This window comes from Aquila chrysaetos, chromosome 3 (assembly GCF_900496995.4).
Source record: "Aquila chrysaetos chrysaetos chromosome 3, bAquChr1.4, whole genome shotgun sequence".
Lineage (NCBI taxonomy): Eukaryota > Metazoa > Chordata > Aves > Accipitriformes > Accipitridae > Aquila > Aquila chrysaetos.
The window spans coordinates 24,334,593-24,355,254 of NC_044006.1; the positions used below are offsets into that span (position 1 = coordinate 24,334,593).

At 44.6% G+C, this 20,662-nt stretch overlaps 1 protein-coding gene across 1 annotated transcript; it reads right to left on the minus strand.

The window, feature by feature from the left end:
• Positions 1 to 503: 503 nt before the first annotated feature.
• Positions 504 to 20,662, minus strand: BFSP2 (beaded filament structural protein 2). The gene is made up of 7 exons (XM_030010072.2): positions 20,103 to 20,662; positions 11,708 to 11,790; positions 9,647 to 9,803; positions 7,096 to 7,257; positions 2,213 to 2,344; positions 1,518 to 1,738; positions 504 to 746 (listed from the first exon to the last, which is right to left on the minus strand). The coding sequence occupies exons 1-7, from the start codon at positions 20,556 to 20,558 to the stop codon at positions 743 to 745; spliced, it is 1,215 nt and encodes a 404-aa protein (XP_029865932.1). The 5' UTR covers positions 20,559 to 20,662; the 3' UTR covers positions 504 to 742.

Genomic DNA, 20,662 nt, shown 5'->3' on the forward strand with positions numbered 1-20,662 from the left:
AATATAAAAATATACCCATATATCAAAAAGTACCACATTTGCACAAGCTGACACCCCGGCTAGGACTCTCAGTATACAGTAAAAGGATGTGACCTGGACTGCAGACAGAAGTGCTGTTGCTCTCCTGCACCTTCAACTTTTCCAGAAGTTTAGTCTAGAGTTAAAAACGTGTTTATTAAAAGTACTGCTTGGATGCTCTCATTAGTGCTTATGCTGGCTTACCTATTGCAGAATTAATCGCATGGAGTTAATAGCACACTTGAACTGCTTCAGCGTTACTCGAATTAGATTTCACCCTAGTGAGCTGACGGTCTTGTGACACACCAGAGTGCTCACCATTTCCACGTGGATGCTGTGTGCACAGTGGAGGGGTAGTTCAGTCTTGATGTATTTGTACTATAAAGAGTGTACTTGCTGGGAAGTGGAGGGCCTATGTGCTTAACCCAACCCCCTTCAGCTATCATGAAAAATACTGGAATGAAAAAAAAGTCAAACGAGAACCCTGATATTCTTTATTTTTATTATAATTTTAACAACATGAGTAAATGGAAATCTGTAAGCAAAGCAATTGCATGAGGAGGGTCTAATAAAGTTGTTCAAGCTACAACCTACTTTGATTGTTGAATCAAACTGAATAAAGCAGGCTGCTTTGATGGGTTTTCAGCTTCCACGAATATAATTGGCAGTGACATCTTCTTTTGCTTTAATGGCAATGGTCTTCTGTGGGCTGGAAGTTTCATAATCAGCTGAAAGTAAAAAAAAAAAATTTTAAAAATTGGTCACTACTACAAATAGGAAAATTGCTGAACCAAGTACTATCCTCAGTTCAGCTGGTGAAATCTCATCAACTTCAGCAGGATCCGATTATAAAAAAATTTCTCCCTGACCTGAGCAGAAGAGCAAGTTGTAATCTGTGGATCAGATTCTCAGAGGTTCCATGACTGATGGTGATTAAGGATCTTAAAAAAGCCCAACCAAACAACCCAGCCACTGTAAAGGCATTCACAGGTTATTCCCAGAGGACAAATGTTATGAGCTCTTGCACTTCGGGGGGAACTTGTGTTCTTAGTAATGGAGCTTCCCCAGGATCACAGCTTTAATATTTGGACTGTGTAGTGGGAGGAAGAGGGAAGGCATAATGCACCCCAGGCAAGAAACACCACCACAGCTCCTTTGCAGCCACTACTGTAGCCCCCAGATGCTGTAGCAGCTTTTTAATCTCACACCTCAAATCTCCAGGGAAGTGAAACTCATAGACCTACTGGTGTATTCCTAAACCTCGTTCTTGCTCGGCAGTGCTGGAAACCACCCGTCTCCAATGCATCGGGAATCTCTACATGACTGGATTTGGGGTATTCTTCCCTTTTGGCAGCTTCTCCAAACCTCACCTTCTACCACCCAGCCTTATGAAACACGAGAACCACCCTAGTCTTCCAGCTTCCAGCAACCTCACAAGCCCTTCCCGGGGAGCACATGTTCTCCATCCTCGTGGCACACTTGCTTTTAAGGACAAGTACCTGCTTTGTTCTCCATCCAGAAGGCAGTGATATGCAGCAATGTCTTTCTCCAGCTGTTGTTTGCTGGTCAGCAGATTTTCACGATCCCGCTGCTGCTGCTCGGTTTCTACTTTGATTTCTCCCATCTCTGCCTCCAGCTTGGAAATGACAGAGCCTAGGTTCTGCAGTTCGATGTCGTGCCAGTGCTTGGCGTCGTATAAAGAGTTCTCCAGACCCCTCTTCTGTAAGGGCAGGACAGCAGACATTAAACCAGTCAGTTTTCATATGCTTCATAGTGATTTTTTATTCAGGTTTGGCCAATATCTCTATTGAATATGCTTAAGTGGAGATGTAATATTTTGAGAATTCCTTCCTTTAGTTACTTTGAAAAATGTGTATTATCATTACAAAGGTTGAACTACTTTGGTTACAAGGCGCAGATATTCTTCACATTGTCAAGTACTACCCACCCAGCAATCTCGGTGAAATTATCATTGAGTATGAAGGCACTGAAGATTGCAATTTGGGCCCCAGTTGTCAAATGTGGTACACTTAGTGCACCACATCAATCAAGAAGAGCCCAGAAATGTCTGGAAACAGTATCTGTGGAAAATGGGATTTATTCTAAAGTCTGCATCCCAAGATGGGAATGTTTTCCTCAGAAGGCATGTTGAATTTGCACCAAATATAGCCATTGAAAACCCAGCGTTACTTACCAAGGTTCTCAGAGATTCAGTTTCTGCTTGCAAGCTCTGTATTTTGCAGGCAGTTTCATGGAACTCGGTTCTCAGGCCCTCCACCAGCTCTTCCTCCTGGGTTCGCACGGCAGCCGTCGTTTCAGCCTGTTGCTGGTAAAAGATTGCGACTGTCATCTCAGCCTACTCAAATGATGTTTTTGTTTCCTTACATACCAAACTGACACTTAATATTTTCACAGTTTGTGGCAATTCTGACTTTAAGTTTGATTCTTGTATATTAAATCCCTCAGTTGAACAATTCTGGGTATTTCTTAGTGTCAAAATTATCATATTTTCTATGCATTTGCTGTAAAGTGGCTTGTACAGATAAGCATATATATTTTAGCTATGTCAGCAAAAGCTGTTCAGCATTCAAACTAGTATGTTTAAAATTACATATAAAAAGAAAATGTTGCTGTAATTTTTCATTTTGTAGCTCTACTATAATATTTTTTTAGAAGTTAAGTGTTTTCACTTAGTATATTGGATTTCGGAAGTATTCACACCATGATTTTTCACGTTGGATTCTATGAGTCAGAGGGCAAGTCATATCACAGAGGTCAGAAAAATAACTTCTGTTAATTGAATTAAGATATTCTCATGCAATTTCCTGGTCTTGTTGCTTGTGGGTTTTTATATGTGTTTAGTTCAGGCTCCTTGAAAATAGGTGAAGGAGAAGGTACCTTAGTAAAAATAAAATTTCTATACTTTTTAATGAAGGCTGAGATCAAGGTTTTCAATCCAGCGCTCTGGGCTCTCTAGCAAATACAGTTCTTCAGTCAAAACCTACATTTCTTCTGGTTGATGGTAAAGTTAAACTATGCAAAATACTTCCCTTCCACTCTGAAAATTCATCTTGAGCCTGTCCTGTTTTTCTGATTATGCGTTCATTCATTTTAAAAGTAAGATTAAATTTAAAAAAAATCTGGGACCATGCACCAGAAATTATTTCTATAATTTTTTTTGGTACCATCATGTGAACCTCACACCTTGGTCATTGTGAATGAAATCATCTCAGGAGCAAAAGGTCATTTAAGTGCCAGTTAAGTCTCAAACAGAACTTAGGATTTAGGAACCTGTGTTGCAGAGGGCTGAAATTCAATCCAAACGTCAAATCCCTCCTTTCCAGCAAATTGCACGGAGCCTGTATTTTCCAGAAGTACTTTATAGGGGCTTGTGCTTCAAAGAGACATAATCCCACCTCACTAGTCCTGGTGAACCCAGCCTAGTGCTCATGGACCTGCCACTCTGGAGTAATGTGTATCTCCTAAGTTGCGTTGAGAGTGTAGTCTGCACGTTATTATGGTACAAGGACTATGAATGCCTCTTTTTAAAAAGTTGCATAGGGCAGAGAGAGTGCCTTTGCATCGATAGTTATAGCCTACACCCATTGCCTGAAGCCTGGCATCTCTCATTCACATTTACGCTGCTGGCGGCCCGAATGCTACGTATACATCCAACTTGCCCTCACCACAGGTGATGCTGAAACTCGTCCAGGAGTTACCCTAAGTTGTCACAGCTACCCAACATTAGTGATGTGAATGATGGAACAGGCAGGTGGAGTGGATGGAGGTGGCTACCTCAGACCCTAAATACTGAGGCGGACACAGCAAGTGAGCACATACTGAATGAGCTCAAAAGCTTTTGGTACACACAATGTTTCCCCATCGTCCTAGGACTACCAGCTGAGTCGCCCCAAGAGTCGCTGTGGAGGGTGCTGCTGGGCATGACACTTGGCCTCAGCTTTGGGGTTCCTTCTGTAGAGAAGTGCAGGCATAGTCTTTGCGCCCTCTTTCACTAGGCAATTTGTGTTTTCTGGGCGCTCTGCTCTTCCCATTCCAGAGATGCTCCAGAAGGGAAAGGCTATACTGAATTGTGGTGTCCACAGACAGCTGGATTAATGGAGGGAGGAGATGAAATCATCCTCCAGACTCTCTATTATTTTGTGTGGACTTCAAGCACATCTGTACAGCTCTGAGCCAGGCATTGTGCAAGAGTGCAGAATCCCTCATTAGTCTGTTTTGCATGGAATCAAGATAATTAAAGGATGATTAGGGGTAGTACACCAACATCCAGGGTCTGATTAGCATGATAGCTGCAGAAGGAAAGTGGCTTTGATAAGCTCTTAAGAGTTCTGGGAACGTGTTAGTAAAGTAGCAAAGAAGGGAGAAACAATTTACATCATTCACAAGACTTTTCAAAACCTTGTACAAGATCTAGCGTAGGGGACAACAGAGGAAGCTGTGTAATCGTCTCCTCTGGGCAGAGCATCGCCATAGATCAACAGCTGGTCAAGAGACAGGACATGAAGAGGAGGATTAAAGTCTAGTTCCATTATGGCGGAAGCTTAACAGCTTGATGCCTCAAGTTTTACTGCCATGGGGATGAATCATGAACTAGAAGGATTTAGGGATGGCAGAACACAATACAGACTAGCAATGAGCAGGGGTGGATATGTGGAATCAAACTACGTGAGTGAACAGCACCACATCATTAAGTAAAGCATTTGTCAGTGGAAAATATTAAACAGCTTGCATGCCTTACAAGGGTTTAAATCACCTGTGTCAATTCAGGGAAAGGTTTTGAGCATTATGGACAAAAAGTGCAGAGGTCAAACCAATGGACTCGAGTTTTGAGGTTACTTACTCATCTAAAAAAGTCCCATGTGAAACCCCGTTAGGTATGAATGTAAATCTGTATGTTTTGGTGCCTGAATACCCATGAAAAAATCTAGCCAAGACTGCAAGTCTAGTCAGAAGACAAAGCAAATGAGGCAAGGGAATTAGTCAGAAAAATAACAAAAATACTGCCCTGACATCTAAGTCAGTGCTAGGCCATCAATTGAAGTACCTTGGTCTCACCCAGTCACAGCTATGCCAGAAAGTGGGTACAGAGAAAGGAAATTAAAATACTAGGGACCCAGGAAAACCTCACGGAGAGAGACTGAAGAAACTAGTAATGAAGAGCAAAGGAGAGGAGGGAAGGGCTCTTCCTCCTCTGATGTCACAAAAGAGTAAGGGCAAATTTTTCAGAGTGTGGATAACCAAGTGGTGCAACTTAGCCACATAAGATGACATAAGTCCACAAGCTTAGTTGAAAAAAAGCTGAACTCTTGTTTTCTGTATAAATAGTAATAATCTGAATAGATCTGTGTGAGATGATACAAAACTGTATGAGATACAAAACTGCATCATCTGGGTGTAATGAGAGGTGTATCTGGGGGCAAAACCCCCTAGAATGTCATACGGGAACCTGCTCACAACCAGAATTGATCTTTCCAGAAATCTGTGATATTCTGATTCCTCCTCCTATTAAAAAAACAAACCAAAACAGGAACAACTTAAACTAGTAAGAGCTTAGACACAGATGGCCAAGTAGGGAGGGGTTAGGTATCAGATATGATAGTGGGATCCAATAATCAGTCTAGTATGAGCTGGCGGTTTTCTCCCCAAATGATACCTCTGAGCAGCTGAAAGACCAGACAGTGAAGGTATGAAAGACATAGGAAGAAAAAAGTTGTGAGGGTGTGTTTGCACAGGAGGAGGCAGAACAAACAGGACAGGAAAGTGAGGACACTGAAGAATTTGGTGCCATCAGAGTAATGGTCGTTTTGCTGAAACCTGGCAGTGGGCCAGGAAGAGATTTTCTGAGAAAAGCTTAGGAGTCTACTGAGGATGCTCTGGCTTTCCAAGGCTGCATATGCTTTGTATGGAGGCACTCTCTGGGCTCATATAGTTTATTACTGTGTCACTGACTTTCTTTGGGCTGTATCAGCTGAAGATCAGGCCCCCGCAGACCAGCCTTATGAAAACTTTGCTTAGTAACAGTTTGGCATGCTCACAAACTTGATGGGACCTCTGGGATAAACTCCTCTGGTTAGCTTCTTGTACATTGCCTAGCACCTTTGGTATCACTGTTGTCACAGGATTTTTCTTCTTTATTTTCAAAATAAACACCTACTCAGAGCTTGCATATATCTTTGCAAACATATTTCTTGCTGTTTGCCTTCACTACCCCCTACTCCTCTCATGGCAGCTCTGTACCATGGAACGGGGGCGGGGGTGCTATTTTTGCTAAATATTTCTATAGCACAGCTGAAGTTATGATTTGCTGTGCCATGCTCTGCTGTAACAGCCAACTTGGAATGAAATGGCTACTAACATATAGGATTGTCCACTGAACTTAATGCTTCAGCTCTGCAAAAATACTTACTTCAGCCAGCCACTTTGGAAAATAAGTGATCCTTCATGACAGAGAAAAAGCTGCATTAAAAGGCTGTTTCAGACTCAGCATCGGGAGAGGACACAATAGCCATTCCCCATTTTAAAGGGAATGGCTATTATCATCACTTTTCATTTCTAAGTTAATATCCAGTTTTCCCACTGCTGCCAAAGGAAACAATTTCAAGGAGAAACCCACAAGGAGTCTGTAGCTGCATAATTAGTGTAGAGCAATGTGTTTGGCCCTTTTGATTTATAGACCCCTGTAAATTGTTCAGTGGAGGAACGGCCCTAGTAAGAAGGGTATAACAACTGTAGCTTATCCTACACAGAAGGTATCAACTGATTACATTTGTTTTTCTTAGCCAACATTTCAGAGCCCTTAGAAGGCTCCCACAGATACCTGTGATATCAGCAGGGCTGTTTCCACTGCTGCTTAACTCTGTGCATCCCAAGAAAGCCACTGATATTTATGAGTGTATTTTCCCATGGACTTAGACCAAAATCCTTTAGATTTTTACCATCTTTTTTGTTGCAAGAAAAAACCAAACACCCAACCCTCAAAGTTACTGCAGAGTATCAGACAGATTTTGTGGTTTTTTTCAAATCCTGTAATGTTGGAGTGGGTTATAGAGTGCTTACCTTGGTACGGAGCAGGGCACCTGTCTCAGCGCGATTCTTTTCAATGTCTCTCTCCCAGTGGATTCTGATTTTTTCCAGTATGTCGTCCAGGCCACTTCCCAGGGGAACATCAAGTTCTTCCACCTGAGATCCAGCAAGCTGCTTGTATAATACCTTCACATCCTTGAACAAAAATAACAGACATAAAAGAAGGTGAACTGGACAATTGAATGGTAGCTTCAGAGAGGCTCAAGGAAGAGCTCTTTCAGTGCCACAAACAGGGAGAGTAATTAAATTTGGTCCCGAAAGGTGACTCTACATTAATGATTTAGTGCACTGGAAGGTTTCTTTTTCAGATGTGGATTTGCCTTGCTTCTGCGTGGGGAGTCTTGCTGCAGATCTGGGGTACTGGAAGTGGTTTTCCCCTTGGTGGAAGGAGACTGAAGCCCTGCACCAAGGCACTGCCTGGAGCAGCCCTCCCACAGTGGCAAGTTTCTCCGGCAGTCAGAGCTTGACACGCTGCGCACCCGGGACCCGAACCCACCACAACTATATTGCCAGTAAAGCTCAGTGTGGACTTTGGGTCAAGGAACGAACAGCTTACAGCAAATCCAACCCTGCTCTTCCCTCTGTGCTGCACCATGCAGTAACGTCGGCATGGATCTACTGGGAGAGACAAGGAGCTGTGCAAAACAGCAGGAGCTCTGCAGCCTCGCAGCTTGCGTAAGCCACATGTGTGCTTTTATGCGTGTGCATGTTGTTAGATGAAGAGCGCTCTCCTTCTCTGTGACAGCACTCTGTTCCTTCTTTACATACATGGGCTCCAAAAACATGTAAGCAGTAGAGAGTTAGTGTGTCCAGAATTGCACACTTAGAGGTAGCCCATTGGTTGTACATTGTGTCCAGGAACACATGAATAAATGAGATTTGTGCATGTATCTGAACTGTCTGGCACCACAATCCTTTTACATCAACCTGTTTATATGTGCTATTGGCCTAAGCAATAAAAGTAGTATAAAATCATCTGGGAATTGTGTGTGTAAGCAATGACCCCTGACAGTGGCAATACTGGGAGCGGATGGGAATTACGTGATTTCTGAACCTGCAAGAATGAAAGCCTCAAAATATGCCCACTCCAAGTGTGCAAAAGCTTCAAAAGGACTCGACATGGATTTCTGTGTGGGGGCACTGGAGGAAAGAAAGGTTTGAATTAGTTCAGGGAAGTCCTTGGGACTTTATTGTGCCAGAGCTTAGCTGGAGCAATTGCAATAGTTGCTTCCAGCCTTTATTCTGTGGCTTCTCTTGAGCAGCTTCCCCTGGTGCTGCTGCCATGAGAAAACCAGATCTGTGCTGAAGTGGTTCTGCAAGTGCTCAGGTACTCCCAATGGGTAAAGAAAGGAGCATCCTTCCACCCTGCAAGGGCTCCTCGCTGGCTAAATGCAGAGTGAGAGAGGCTGTTGGAAAGGTGTTGTTCTCCTTATGCCATACAGATGGGCAGAGAACAGCATCAGTGCCAGCTTTTCTGGTTTCACAGCAATCATTGCAATACCCAGAGGTTTAAAGGGGATCTTGTGTATTTCTGTCAATTTTCTGTTTTCCCTCTTATCTAAAAGGACTTCCATCTTTCTCATGCTGTGCAGTGGTGCTGAAGCCACTGATTGTTTTCTGCAAAATGCCAGCCTTGGGATTAGATTCATGAAAGCAGGGAGGGGATGAAGCAACCTCAGCTTGGCAAGCCAAGTCTCCATATGTCTGCCAACGTTGCTGAAATCCTGTGGTTGGAGAAATAACACGTAAGAAATGTAAGGTAGGATAGTGCCTCACTTCCGTGGGCCATCTCAATTCAAACTCTCCTTTACCTTTGAGGCATCAGCACAATTGCTTGCTGTGCCTAATGTGGGATTAGTAGCAGCTCCATATTCGAGCCCCCATCAGCAGAGGTGCTGATTGGGGTCTGATCCTGCTGAAGGGAATAATCCACCTTCGTGCAAGTAGTGCTGGTGAATGTAATGAGTAAGAGGGGAAGTATTGCAAAATTGGCTAGTAATGGGCTTCCCTTCTAGCTGCCTGTCCCTGTGGCTTGCGTCAGTGGTGTGTTGTTCAGGAGAGACTCGGTTTTGTGAACTGTGCAGCTTGGTAAGCCAAGCAGGGTATTTTTGGAAGAACCTGGTTAACGCTCAGCATTAGTGTGGCAGGCCCGGAGCTGCACACGCGTTTTCTCTTTACATCTCTGAGAATCAGACCTCACTGTTGAGATGTCCCCATACATGACTGTGCAACCCTGTCACCATCATGCGGTGTCTAGCAAGAAATGAAGAGATGACATCTCTTCCATGTCATATTTATCAGATGAGAAAGAGTTAAAGCTTAAATGTAAGTAATTTGATCACGCCTCAGAGGTTAGTGCTTTAAGTTAACAGAGAAGAGAGAAATAGGAGGGGGTTTCAGGAGAATCCCCCCAGCCAGACATGGCAGGTGGAGGCTTTTAGTGCTTGCTTTGCGCTGGATGTACGATACCAGCCAGATGAAACAGGCACACATGGGCTTTGCAGTGTCCCGAGTCTGGACTTACTTCTTCGTGATTCTTTGACAGCAGAGTTAGTTCTTCTTTCATGCTCTCTATCTGACTCTCCAGATCCATTTTAGTTAAATTAGCATCATCAATCACTTTATACAAGGAATTAATTTCATCTTCCACTGCTTTTCTGAATGGCTGCTCATTTTCATACCTGCAGAGAAAAAAAAAACCAAACCAAACCTTAATACAGCACAGATCAGCAAGAAACACCTGCATTTTTTTTTTTAAATGACACCATTGTGCTAATTAGCTCACGTGTCCCAGACAGATGCACAGAAACACAGAAGAGATACTTTGCTCTCACCTTGTCTCACTGTACTTGAATTTAACTGCCTGAAGTACCCTGTCATTACCTCCAAGTGTAATAAAACCGGCCAAGTTAGCAGTCTGTGCTGTGGTGGTTATCAGCCTGATAGGATTCCTGAATAAGCACGGAAAGGCACGTGGTCTCTTGCTAGATCTGGTGTTTATATACAGTATGACTATGGGGGGGCTTTTTCTCTGTTTGCTTGGCTGTACAATGAGAATAACTCCTCATTCATTTACATAAAAACTTTTCAGAGCAATGGTTAAAGAAAACATGCGTGCATCAAGCATGATTTTTATTAACGGACACGCTGATGGAAGTCTGGTCTATGTTCCAGGGTCCCAGCCCCTCCTTAAGGCCAAATCCCAGTAGTATCAAAATAAAGAGGAAATCTGAGTGCTTGGTTTGTCAACTAGAACTGCTGTTACAGAAAACAGCTCATTTCTAAACCGTGGCTGCAATGGTAGGGAAAATTGTGGCAGGCAGTTACTATTCCACAGCACTGCTTGCTGCGTCGCTCTCGTCTGTACCTTTTCATTTTAGGCTTTCCACTGAAAATGTGGCTGAGTTGGATGGCGAATCTCCTCCGGTGGGAGGCTTTTTGTCAAACCCATCCAACCTGGGGACCTGGTGGCCGGGGAGGTCAGACAAGGGGGTTGGCAGGTTAAACAGGAGCCAGCTTCATAAACAAGTCCTGCACTCTGCCCCTTGAGAGCCACCTTCGTTGCTGGGAGTTCAATAGCTTGGGAAAGTGGCAGCTGGTCCCAGTGAGAATGAGGAGCTTTTACTATGCAGTGGATTGATTTGACATTGTTTTTGTTATGCAGACTGCTTGTCCAAGTCAGCTGACACTTTTAAAAAATATTTTTTTAAAACTGCTTAAAATATGAGCATGGCTTGCTGGACGTAAAGCCATAAAATGAGTATCTCAGAATTGTACCTTTCTGAAATAAAAGGCAAACCTAAGAACATGATTAACGCACTTTTTGATATGAATAAATAAAATAATACCAGAGAGAGAGAGACAGAAATTTAAGGGATGATAAAAATCATAGCAAATAAAAATCAATTAGTTTGAAATACAGTTTGTGTGTCAGGTTCTGCAAAAAACTACTCGTAAATGAATGAGTCCATTATGAGTAAAAGCTAGAAGGATCACATCTCCTGAGTAAAATTTAAAGAGCTTTGCAAACAGAAAGATGTTAAAAAAGTAGTTTGCCAGTATTTAAGATCATCTTTTACTATTCATTTCTCTCAGTAAAGACAAAGAAAATCAGTGCAGCCCATTTCTGTTTTCTTATCTAACGTTTCCATGCTGACGTTGGTCGTGGTGCAGTTTTACCTTTCCAGCTGCTGCAGCAGAATGATTGTTACTTCCAAAACCACTTGTGTGGTACTGAAAATTAAAACTAAAAACCACATGGAAGTTTGCCTTTATAAAATGTCAACCCAAATTTGAATGAATACTGATCTCTCAGTAAGAGATCAATGTTCGTCTAGCAAAGAATAGCTTAAGTAATTTTGCTAGTGCACATTTTTGTTACTATAAATCTTCAAAATCTTCCAAAACATTGTTAGCATCGTAATTATTTTACTGTTACCAACCCCCTCCCAAGTCAGGTGGTTGAATATTCAACTTAAAAGAACGAGCCTTTTCTACTCACTAGGCATTACTCCCCTATAGAGTAAGCGTTTGCCGAGGCAAAGTTTCAAAGAACGTGGCCAGCTAGGTGCCACCACGAGACTACCTGTCTTTAAAGTCTTCAGCACAGGCTTGAATGTTCTCGGTGTGCAGCATAAGACGAGCATTTTCAAGGACTGCTTCGCCCACCTAGGAGAAAGAGACAACAGAGCTCAAGCAATGAAGAGCTTCAGCATATTAGCTATGTGCACCATACACGTGCCTTAAGCAGATGTACAGCTTTGATTCTGAAAATAATCCTTTAGCCTAGGGCTGTTCAAGTGACTCATTCCAGATAATTTAATCAATTAAGTTTGTACATATAAATTCACAAATTCCCTGCAAATAGGCTGTAATTTGTCATCAAACTTTCATTGCTCCTAAGCTTTCATCTTCTTGTGGAAACACATTTATTCTGATCGTCAGCTGGTCGCGAGGGGCAAAATTCGTTACCGTGCGCAAGGTATGTTCATCATTTAAGTCCCGCTTATATTTTCTAGATACAGTTTAAGTAGCACTTATGCAGTTCCTATTCTACTTCCCATATCAGCAGTCCTCTTCAGGGTCGTCCTCTTCAGTGAGCCAAGGAATACTTGTTGCTCATGCCGCCTGCGAGCCGTCCTCAGCTCCCAGAGCGTCGTTTTTCTTCTCTGATGGGATCCTGTAAGCTCTTGCGATAGATATGAGACCTGAGAAGCAGGCAGTCTTCAAAGATTATTACATCGAATGTGAAATGCTTTGGAAAGATTGTGCAAATAAGACTGTGGTATCATTGCTAGGGCTCGGGGGGGGATCTTTAATGCCCAGGAGGCACTTGAGGGGTGAGCAAACCTGAAAGCCTTGTGACATAGCAGCTTGTTCTGATTCAAAAGGGTTATAAAAAATGATAGGAAGGTAAAAGACGACCACTGCCTGCCCTGGACTCACACATGCATGGAGATATGGAGGTGACCGAAGACATGCTGAATTCGGTACCAGGATTAGAGCGATCATCTCTGCAAATAACTGTCTGGGGGCTCCAGCCACACCGGGGTCCATGCCGCCGCTCTGCAGGAGCTAAGCTGAACACCTCTTTGGTCTTTTTCAGGAGATTTGCAGTTGAAACTAAACCACCACGTGAGTAAGAGCAGCTTTTTAAGCGGGCCAGGAGAGTTCTTGAAGCAGAAATCTTTCTTTAGATAATTAAGTCTGCAACTAAATGAGATTGCAAATCCCCCGAAGCACTCTGCTCCCCGGAGGTGAAACAGGCCATGCAATGTGAAGGCATCGAGGCTTCGTCCGGACAAGTTATCTCAAGTACCGCAAGTGGGATGGTTGCCTTAGAATGGTCCTACCTGCTCCTTGGCCTGCTGCTTGGGGATGGGGTGGAGGTGGACATGCAAGGCTGAAGCATTTCTATGTGGTAATTAACGCTCATCCTCACGAAAAGCGGCTTACTGCTCCCAATGTCTTACAGATGCTTGAACAAACAAACATGAAATATGTGAAGGCATCTGATACGGAGAGATCTGGAGGAATAACCTATTCCCCACACTGAGAAGTCCATAATGGATCATGAAGTTAAAAGCACTCTGCGTCTTTTAAGTCTGAGGAGGCATGAGAGTTAAAAAAAAAGTGGTTTGCTTACTTCTCACCTACTGTGAGGAGCAAAAAGGGAAGGTGGCTGTGACTGGAAGCCTGGGGCTGGATCTCCGTTCCTGCCAGTGCCAGCTCGGGGCTTGGCTTCCAAAGGAAACAGGGTTCATGCCATTGCATGAATTTTTCTTTAATAACTGGGATTTCTTGGCCAATTCCAACTGATACGATAGAGGGATAGGCCATCTCAGAGACATGCAGTTCCAACACATTTCATGAAAATAGCACCTAGACAGAGGAGAGAGGTCCTGTGAATACTGCCACTGGGTTAAAAATCCCAGTTTTGGCATGAGAAAATCTGAGAGTGCAGCGAATGCACGGGAGTCTGAGATGTTAGGAAAGCCGTAGGTGTGGGCAAAGAGATGGTACCTCTTTTATGTGCTCTCTTGCACACAGAACTGGCTCTTCTTCATTGTTCAACCCCTTATTTCCTTCTCCCTGCTTTTTTGCAACCCCACTTTACCAGCACTGGCCTAACTCCCCAGCCCCTGGGTTGTCCCTTCTGCAGAGCCGGGACTTTGGGGACATGCTGCTCCGCTGTCCTCAGGTCCCCTTGCACCAGGAGACCTGAGTTTCTCCTGAAAGATGGAGAAAAGACATTTAGTTTTTACATGGCAGCAGCATGGAGGTAGAGGCAGTTCTTTGCCCCAAACTCTGAATTTTCGGTTGTTTGGGGTTTTTTTCTTCTTTTTTTTTTCCCTTTTCTTTTTTCCTGCAGAATTTATTTTGTCTTCCTGCCAACTGATACATGTGTGGATCTTCAGAGAAGCTTTTATTTTTTTTCCTGACTCAAATCAGGGAGCAGAAGCACTGCCCTGTGATTTGCCCTGCCCTGTCAAAACAAGCCCATTCGATGCCAGCAGTGAGCCCATGCGGTTCCAATATCTGACCTAAAGTCTGATGAAAATTAATGTCTTTAAGGGAATTGGGAAGATCCCACGAGCAAAAGTAACACTAAGTCCTGTGAGCTGCACAGTGTCACTCAGAGGTATGTTAATGGCTAAGTTTAGAGGCTGAATCCAGTGTAAAATGGCTTTTGGGCTGCATTGAAAGGAGAAGCAGGGAATAGCTGGTGATTTTCTGCTGCCTGGATTTCTGCCTCTATGCAGTGGAAAACTGGTTTTTAAAAGTGCTTTTCAGTAGTAATCTTGTGCCTTTATTGAAGCATTTGAGGTGGCTTCTTACCTGCCCCACAAGTGGATGTCCCTACCAGAGCCCTGGTACCCCTGAGGACTCGGTTAATACCCAACTCCCCCCTTCACAGATCGGCAGCTGATGCCAAACATTCAGTGAGAAAGTCTGAGGCTTTCCAAAACTGCACACAAACCTGAACTGTGCCGTCCAAGTAAAAACGGTATAAAAAAAGCTGATGTTCGGAAGGCTTCAGGGATGAGTGTTGTAGTGGGAGGCAGCAGGCATTAGCCTTGCAGCTCTCCTGGAAATGAGCTGCGTGCACTTTACATCTGACAGTGAAACTGAAGCTTAAATAATTACACGGTAGCTTCTACGTAGAAACCAGGTTTCCTGAAAACTTCTCCCTGATTTGCATGAGCTATGAAAGCCCTTTTCTAGGTTTGAGGAGAAGAGATGTAAGACTTCCATCTAGCGGCTCTTTTGTTTGATTAAATTCTCCTAATAATCAACAGCTGGGTGCAAACACGCAGCATTAGTGAGGCAGATTCATAGCCACTTTGCTGACACATGTACTAAAACGCATGATGCAGCAGTTTAGGAAACACCCTTCTTCACGTGCATTGGAAACGAGAGGGCTCGTGATGCCACAAGCGCTGGGACATTGCCTCCTCTGCTTGTAAAGCAGAAGGCAACGCTGTCCTGACTCGCAGGGCTTCTGGGAGGCTTAATTCACTGATGCTCATGTGGCATTTAAACAGCGAAGATGGGAAGTGTTATCAAAATGCAAATATTATTACTAATAATAGCTCCTTTAAGTCACATATTGTCTTTCAACATGTGCACCTGTGACGCACATACACCTTTGGAACAGGATTTTTTTTTCAGCTCTTGAATTAATGCTGAATATTTGCGGTATAAAACATCTTAACTAGAAAGCAGCAACAATTGTCTTTGATTTCACTGTGATTTTATGGACGTGAAAACACCATTTTAATTTTTAGCAGAAAAAAATCTTATCAAAATCTGCATCAACGTACTGGCCCGTTTACTGGGTTACAACTGGCAGCAAGGAAAACCAGCTGCTTCAAGGGAGTTTGCAGAGTCCGGCCTCGATAAAGTGGGATGTGATACAGGCAGTTACGAGGAGAACTTATCCCTGGTGACTGGCTACTTTTGATTTTTAACAGAGATCTGATCAAGTTTGGCATTGCAAGATTTACTACGCCTTTCAAGTTCTTAGCTATGCTTTATCGATAGCTTTGTACAGTTTTGCTACTCTTACAAATGCCTAAATCCTTTGTGAATGCTGCTAAATTTGTGGCCTCAGGTGTGGCCTGTGATAATGAATCTCATGGTTTAATTATTCATGTAATGGAAAATTATCTGGCTTTTAAGTTCACTTCAGTTAAAGCAAATGATGCCTCCATGGAGAAAGACCAGAAGATGCTGGTCTAATCTTTCCTTCCGCACAGAGAAAGAAATGGTTGATATTAGCCCATTGCCTCCAACACATTGCAATTCACAGCTAAATCCAGCTCAAAGCATGGAACCCAGTGCCTGCTGCTTGGGTGCCAAGCAGTAAACTCGTAACACTTTTGGTCATGCTTTCCTGAGGAAGGAAAACTCAAAGGCAGCAAGAATGGCATTTGTTGCATCCCCTTGGGAAAGGTAATACCTGGAGAGAGGCTGGGAACATTGGTGGGTCCTTTGCCGATTCCTGCTGCATCCAGGAAAGCACGACTTCATCTGTACATCGAATGCTTTATAAGTGAATGGGACTGCATCAAAGAATGCCTGGTTCTCAAAGCAGGAGATACCTCCTACAGAAACAATCTGTAAAAACTGTAATGTTGCCTAAGCACAAGGAGAAATCTCACCCCACCTCACAGCTGTATGTGAAGGTAGTCCAAGGTTACACTGTTGGAGGTGGCTGAGAGGACATAATTAAAACTAATTTATTGCCATCCTCTGTACGGCGGTTGACCAAGCTCTGTGCCATTTTGCGGGAATTTGTGGTGCCCTCATATAGGAGCAGAATGCTATTTCACCCATTTGCAGACACTGATCACGCACTGTGCTGCGTCAGAGTGTGTTACAGGGAATACTCAGCGGCTCTCCTGGCCCCGTGGCAAATAAATTACTGGGTGTGAGTCCAGATGCGGTGATTCCTCAGGGTCTCAGTCCTGTATATTCTCCAGGCTTAATACTAACACTGAGTAAATGCTGACAGTAAGGCTGGTGCAAATAAAAGTATCTCTAAAGAAAAACTCTGGTGATCTTTCAAATGCTCCCAACCATGCACAGGAGTCACAGCAGTGGTAAAATTGGTGCAGGATGTTGATTCCTTTTTCTGCTTTTGTGTTTACTCCTGTGATCTGAACTGCGCTACGTGCCATCTCATAGACAAAATAAATCTCTGTGTCTCCCACGCAGCCGTAATTGAACGGTCACGGAGGCTGAGCTACCCTCTCCTCTCTGTAAACTCTGAGATTATTTCAAGCGTCCACTTTTCCCAGGTGCTGCCCTGCTCCCTGGGAAGGAATTGCCTTTACAAACAACCTCTTGGTCTGCAGAAGAGACAGATTTGATTAGAGAGAGAATTTTCCACAAGAAAATCGGGATGAAGCCTGGAGAAAAGGAGTATGCCTAGGGTAAAATGAGATGAATTTGTACTTCTGTCACAGGAATTCCTCTCCACAAGGATTCCTCATTTCCCTCATTTCCTGCAAAAATCCTCCCATTTTGCACCTGCCCCAATTAGTGTGTGCCCACCTGCTCTGCTAAAAACCAGCTGCCCAGGCAGATAATTAAGGCTGTGAGCTGGATAGTGGCTTCCCATCATTCAGCTTCCGTCAGTGATCCCCTGCTGCAGTCGTAGCTCCAACAACTGCAATGAAACACGAGTGGTTTTTTTCCCTGGAGGTACCCTCGAGGCACTTGTTGCCACTTTTTTTCCCCTAGCTTTGTGTTTGGGCAAAAGGCTGGCACCCAGTTGTTATTGCTGGGAGGACAACTACCAGAAATTTGGGCTGCTGGAGCACATCCCAGGAAAGGCAGGAGGGAAATGGGACCTCAGGTCCGCTGGACTCTCTCCTACCCCACTGCAGAGATGGGCCCGTCACATTCCTGATTTTGGGACCAGGAGAGTCCTACGTGGCCGAATCTTTGTCTTCTCACTAGCAGGGCAAGAGGAAGGGGCTGCTGTCTAATCCCCCCCCCCCCCCCCCCCCCAAACTGTGTATTTTTCTTTGCTGCTTCTTGTTCAAAACCTGTTCCTATCATGGGCATTTGCGTTAAACCAGGTGGCTGCTCAACTGGCTTTCTGCCCCAAAACTTTCACAGCTGCTTCATGTGAATAGCACCAAGGGGTTTTACAGCTGCTGGGCATCCCTCCCGGCTGAACGCACGGGGCTGGCCAGGAATCAAAATGAATCCTCAGATTTTGCAGGAGGCTGAAAAAAGGATATGTCATGTTAAGGCAGATGTGGACATCTACGGAAAATCTAAATATATTTTTTAAAAATTACATCTAGAAATGTATCTGCCAGGTATCTCTCATTTCTGTTACGCCTCGCTCCTGAACACCTTTTACTTTTCCCACTGGGACATGTTGTGGCAGGAGGGTACTGACTTTGTGTGATTGCAGCCATTTCTGCGGCAACTGATTTTGATGTTGTTTTAATAAATGTGACAGTTTCGGTGTTGATGCCAGCATACTTCTGCCAATTAGCTCCAGGATGAGTGACTTAATCGGTGTTTGGGCTGGGTGAGGTCCTACTTTCATTTTTTGGTTAGATGCTTAATATAAAAAAGCGAAGAAACCTATTAGCCAGAATTGTACCTAACAGCTCAGATTATATCTGAGAAAGTCAAAACCCACTAAGTGATGCCTCTTTTATTGATTTAACTGAAGTAATTTGGAAAACTTTATGTATTCTCTAATGTGTTTTAATGGTTAAATAGATACAGATGATGCTAATATTTTTCTCTTATTTTCTATGATACTTGCAAATGCTATTACTACTTAGCTTTATTTTTCTGGTTTTATATAGGAAAAGCCCAATATTCAAGCTAGATTTCATTATGGGCTGCTCTTCTTTACTCATAAGAAAGGGAGGTAGAGGCAAGGTGGCAGGATGACAATATAAAGGAAGGTTAAAAGGAAAGCAATTCGGATGAAAAATTATTACATGAGTAGGTACCTCTGCATTGCAGTGTTGGGGTTTCGTATAAAGAAAAATCAAACAGTCCTTCCTAAAGTATCTACTACGGTCCTACTTTTTTGGTCTTTACCATAAGCCCTGGTAGGTTTTACAGGTGAGGTCTACAACCACAAAAGGGGACACTCGTCTGGAAAACAGGGGATGGCGGCTGCAAAGATTTAACCCCCCCATCTCACTTCAAAGTCTCCATCTACCTCAGCGAGATGGTAGGTCCGAGGGTATGGCTTTTCGTAAGCACCCCAGAGTCAGAGCACCCAGTGCCTTTAGCAGCTGGTCCCTTCAGGAAGCTTTTTAGGCTTAGCGGCAGCAATGTCATTTACCAATACAAAAAGATAACAACTTTAAAAGTTGGTGCTTAACTGGGCGTTTCTGCTGACATGATCTTTGTACAACAGCTTATGCCGCCACATTCAGGGTTCAGGCGACATTTGGAGGGGTCTGGGTGAAGACCTGCCCTAAAAATGCAGCGTACAGTAAAAATGCCCCCTCTTTCCTACACCAGAGTAAAACTGGCCAGCCCAAGGTAAAACACACAATTGTCCTGGGGAACTTAAAGTTGTCTTTCGGGCTTTCTGAAGACCCGCCGGCAGCATTTTCTGCGCCTGCACAAGTGCCGCCGGGAAGAGATGTGCAAGATGCCGGGCTCCGGCTCTTGGGGCTCCTCTCCGCTCCTGCTGGCTGCGAGTCGGGAAGCCGGGACTCACGAGGTGCGCCCAGACCTCGGGGGACAGAGCCCGGTGTTCGCTGCAAGCAGGGCATCAGCCTGCAAAGTCTTACTGGTCAGCAAAACAAACCGTTTCTTGTCCGTGAGGTCAATGCAAACACCATTTTGCACCCCCACAATAAACACTTTGCCGGAGAACCTGCAGCCTGCGCCGTACCGAGAAGGTGGGAGTACGGGGTGGTGACAGAGGGAAGGAAAGGAGTCACTCATTTGTAGCCATGTAATTATTATTTTTAAATAAATAGAGCTTTTGAAAATGTGATTAAGCAAACGAGGGAATAAAGTAAAAATCTGAATTGCTAATTAAAAAAATAAAACCACAACATGCTTGTAATGATATCATGTTGCGGGATAAACTAGTTCAGTCCTAGCAGTTTTCTTTTAATAATTTTGATGCTCAGTGTAATAACCACAGCTAAGAACAACAAAAAAAAAAAGGAAAAAAAAAAAACAATCACCGATTTTAATCAGCCAAGACTATCGCGCCTTGGGGTGCATTTCAGTCACCCCCATGCGCAGGATGCCTGAGGCAATTCTCCTGCTTAATAGCCATTTTCCACAACACACTGTGAAATGATAATGCTAATTATCATGAAGATAGATTTAAACCCCTCCGTCTAGGGCACCGCGCCTTGAAATCAGGCAGCGTTCATCACCAGCATCAACCCTCGCCGCTCAGGGCTGCCGACGACTCGTGAAGCTCCCCCCGTCCCCGCTCTCGCTGCCGACAGTGCTCCGGCCCTCACCTGATGGTAAATCGCCTCCCAGTTCTCCCGCAGCGCTCCCCAGCTGCCCACGCTGGCCGCTTTCTTGTCCAGGTAGACTCTGATGTGCTCCTCCAGCTCCTGGTTGACCTGCTCGAGAGCTCGCACCTTCTCGATGTACTCCACCAAGCAGCCGTTCAGGCTCTCGTAGGAGAGGCCCCTGCCCTTCTCCAGCCCCGGGGCCAGGGGCACGGCGGCGGAGGAGCTGCGCAGACCCTGGAGGAAGACGCTGCTGATGCCCAGGGCCCTGCGGGACACTCGGGTGCCCAAGCTGCTCACGCCGCCGGTGGGGACGGTGCCCACGTAGACGCCGGGGGGTCTCGACAGGCTCCCTCCGCCCCCGACGCTCACCCGGCGGCCGGGCGGTCCCGAGCCCTCGGCCGCGGTGGAAGAGGGCTGCTGCCCCAAGAAGGACGACCGGCGCCTCGGCAAGGGCATGCTGCTGCTCCAGCCCGCCGAGCGCTGCCGCTCAGCCCGGCCGCCTCGGCCCGCACTGGCGGGAGGGATGTGCCGAGCCCAGCAGGTTGGGGCTCGCCGTGGGG

Bases quoted from the DNA above. Each gene is read 5' to 3' on its own strand.
- BFSP2 (XM_030010072.2), bottom strand. From the start codon at position 20,558: ATGCCCTTGCCGAGGCGCCGGTCGTCCTTCTTGGGGCAGCAGCCCTCT. The intron at 9,804-11,707 runs GTAGTCTCGTGG...TTTTCTCTGCAG, and splicing joins GCTGAAGACTTTAAAGACAG to GTATGAAAATGAGCAGCCAT. The intron at 2,345-7,095 runs GTAAGCACTCTA...ATCTTTTACCAG, and splicing joins GTGCCCTGCTCCGTACCAAG to CAACAGGCTGAAACGACGGC.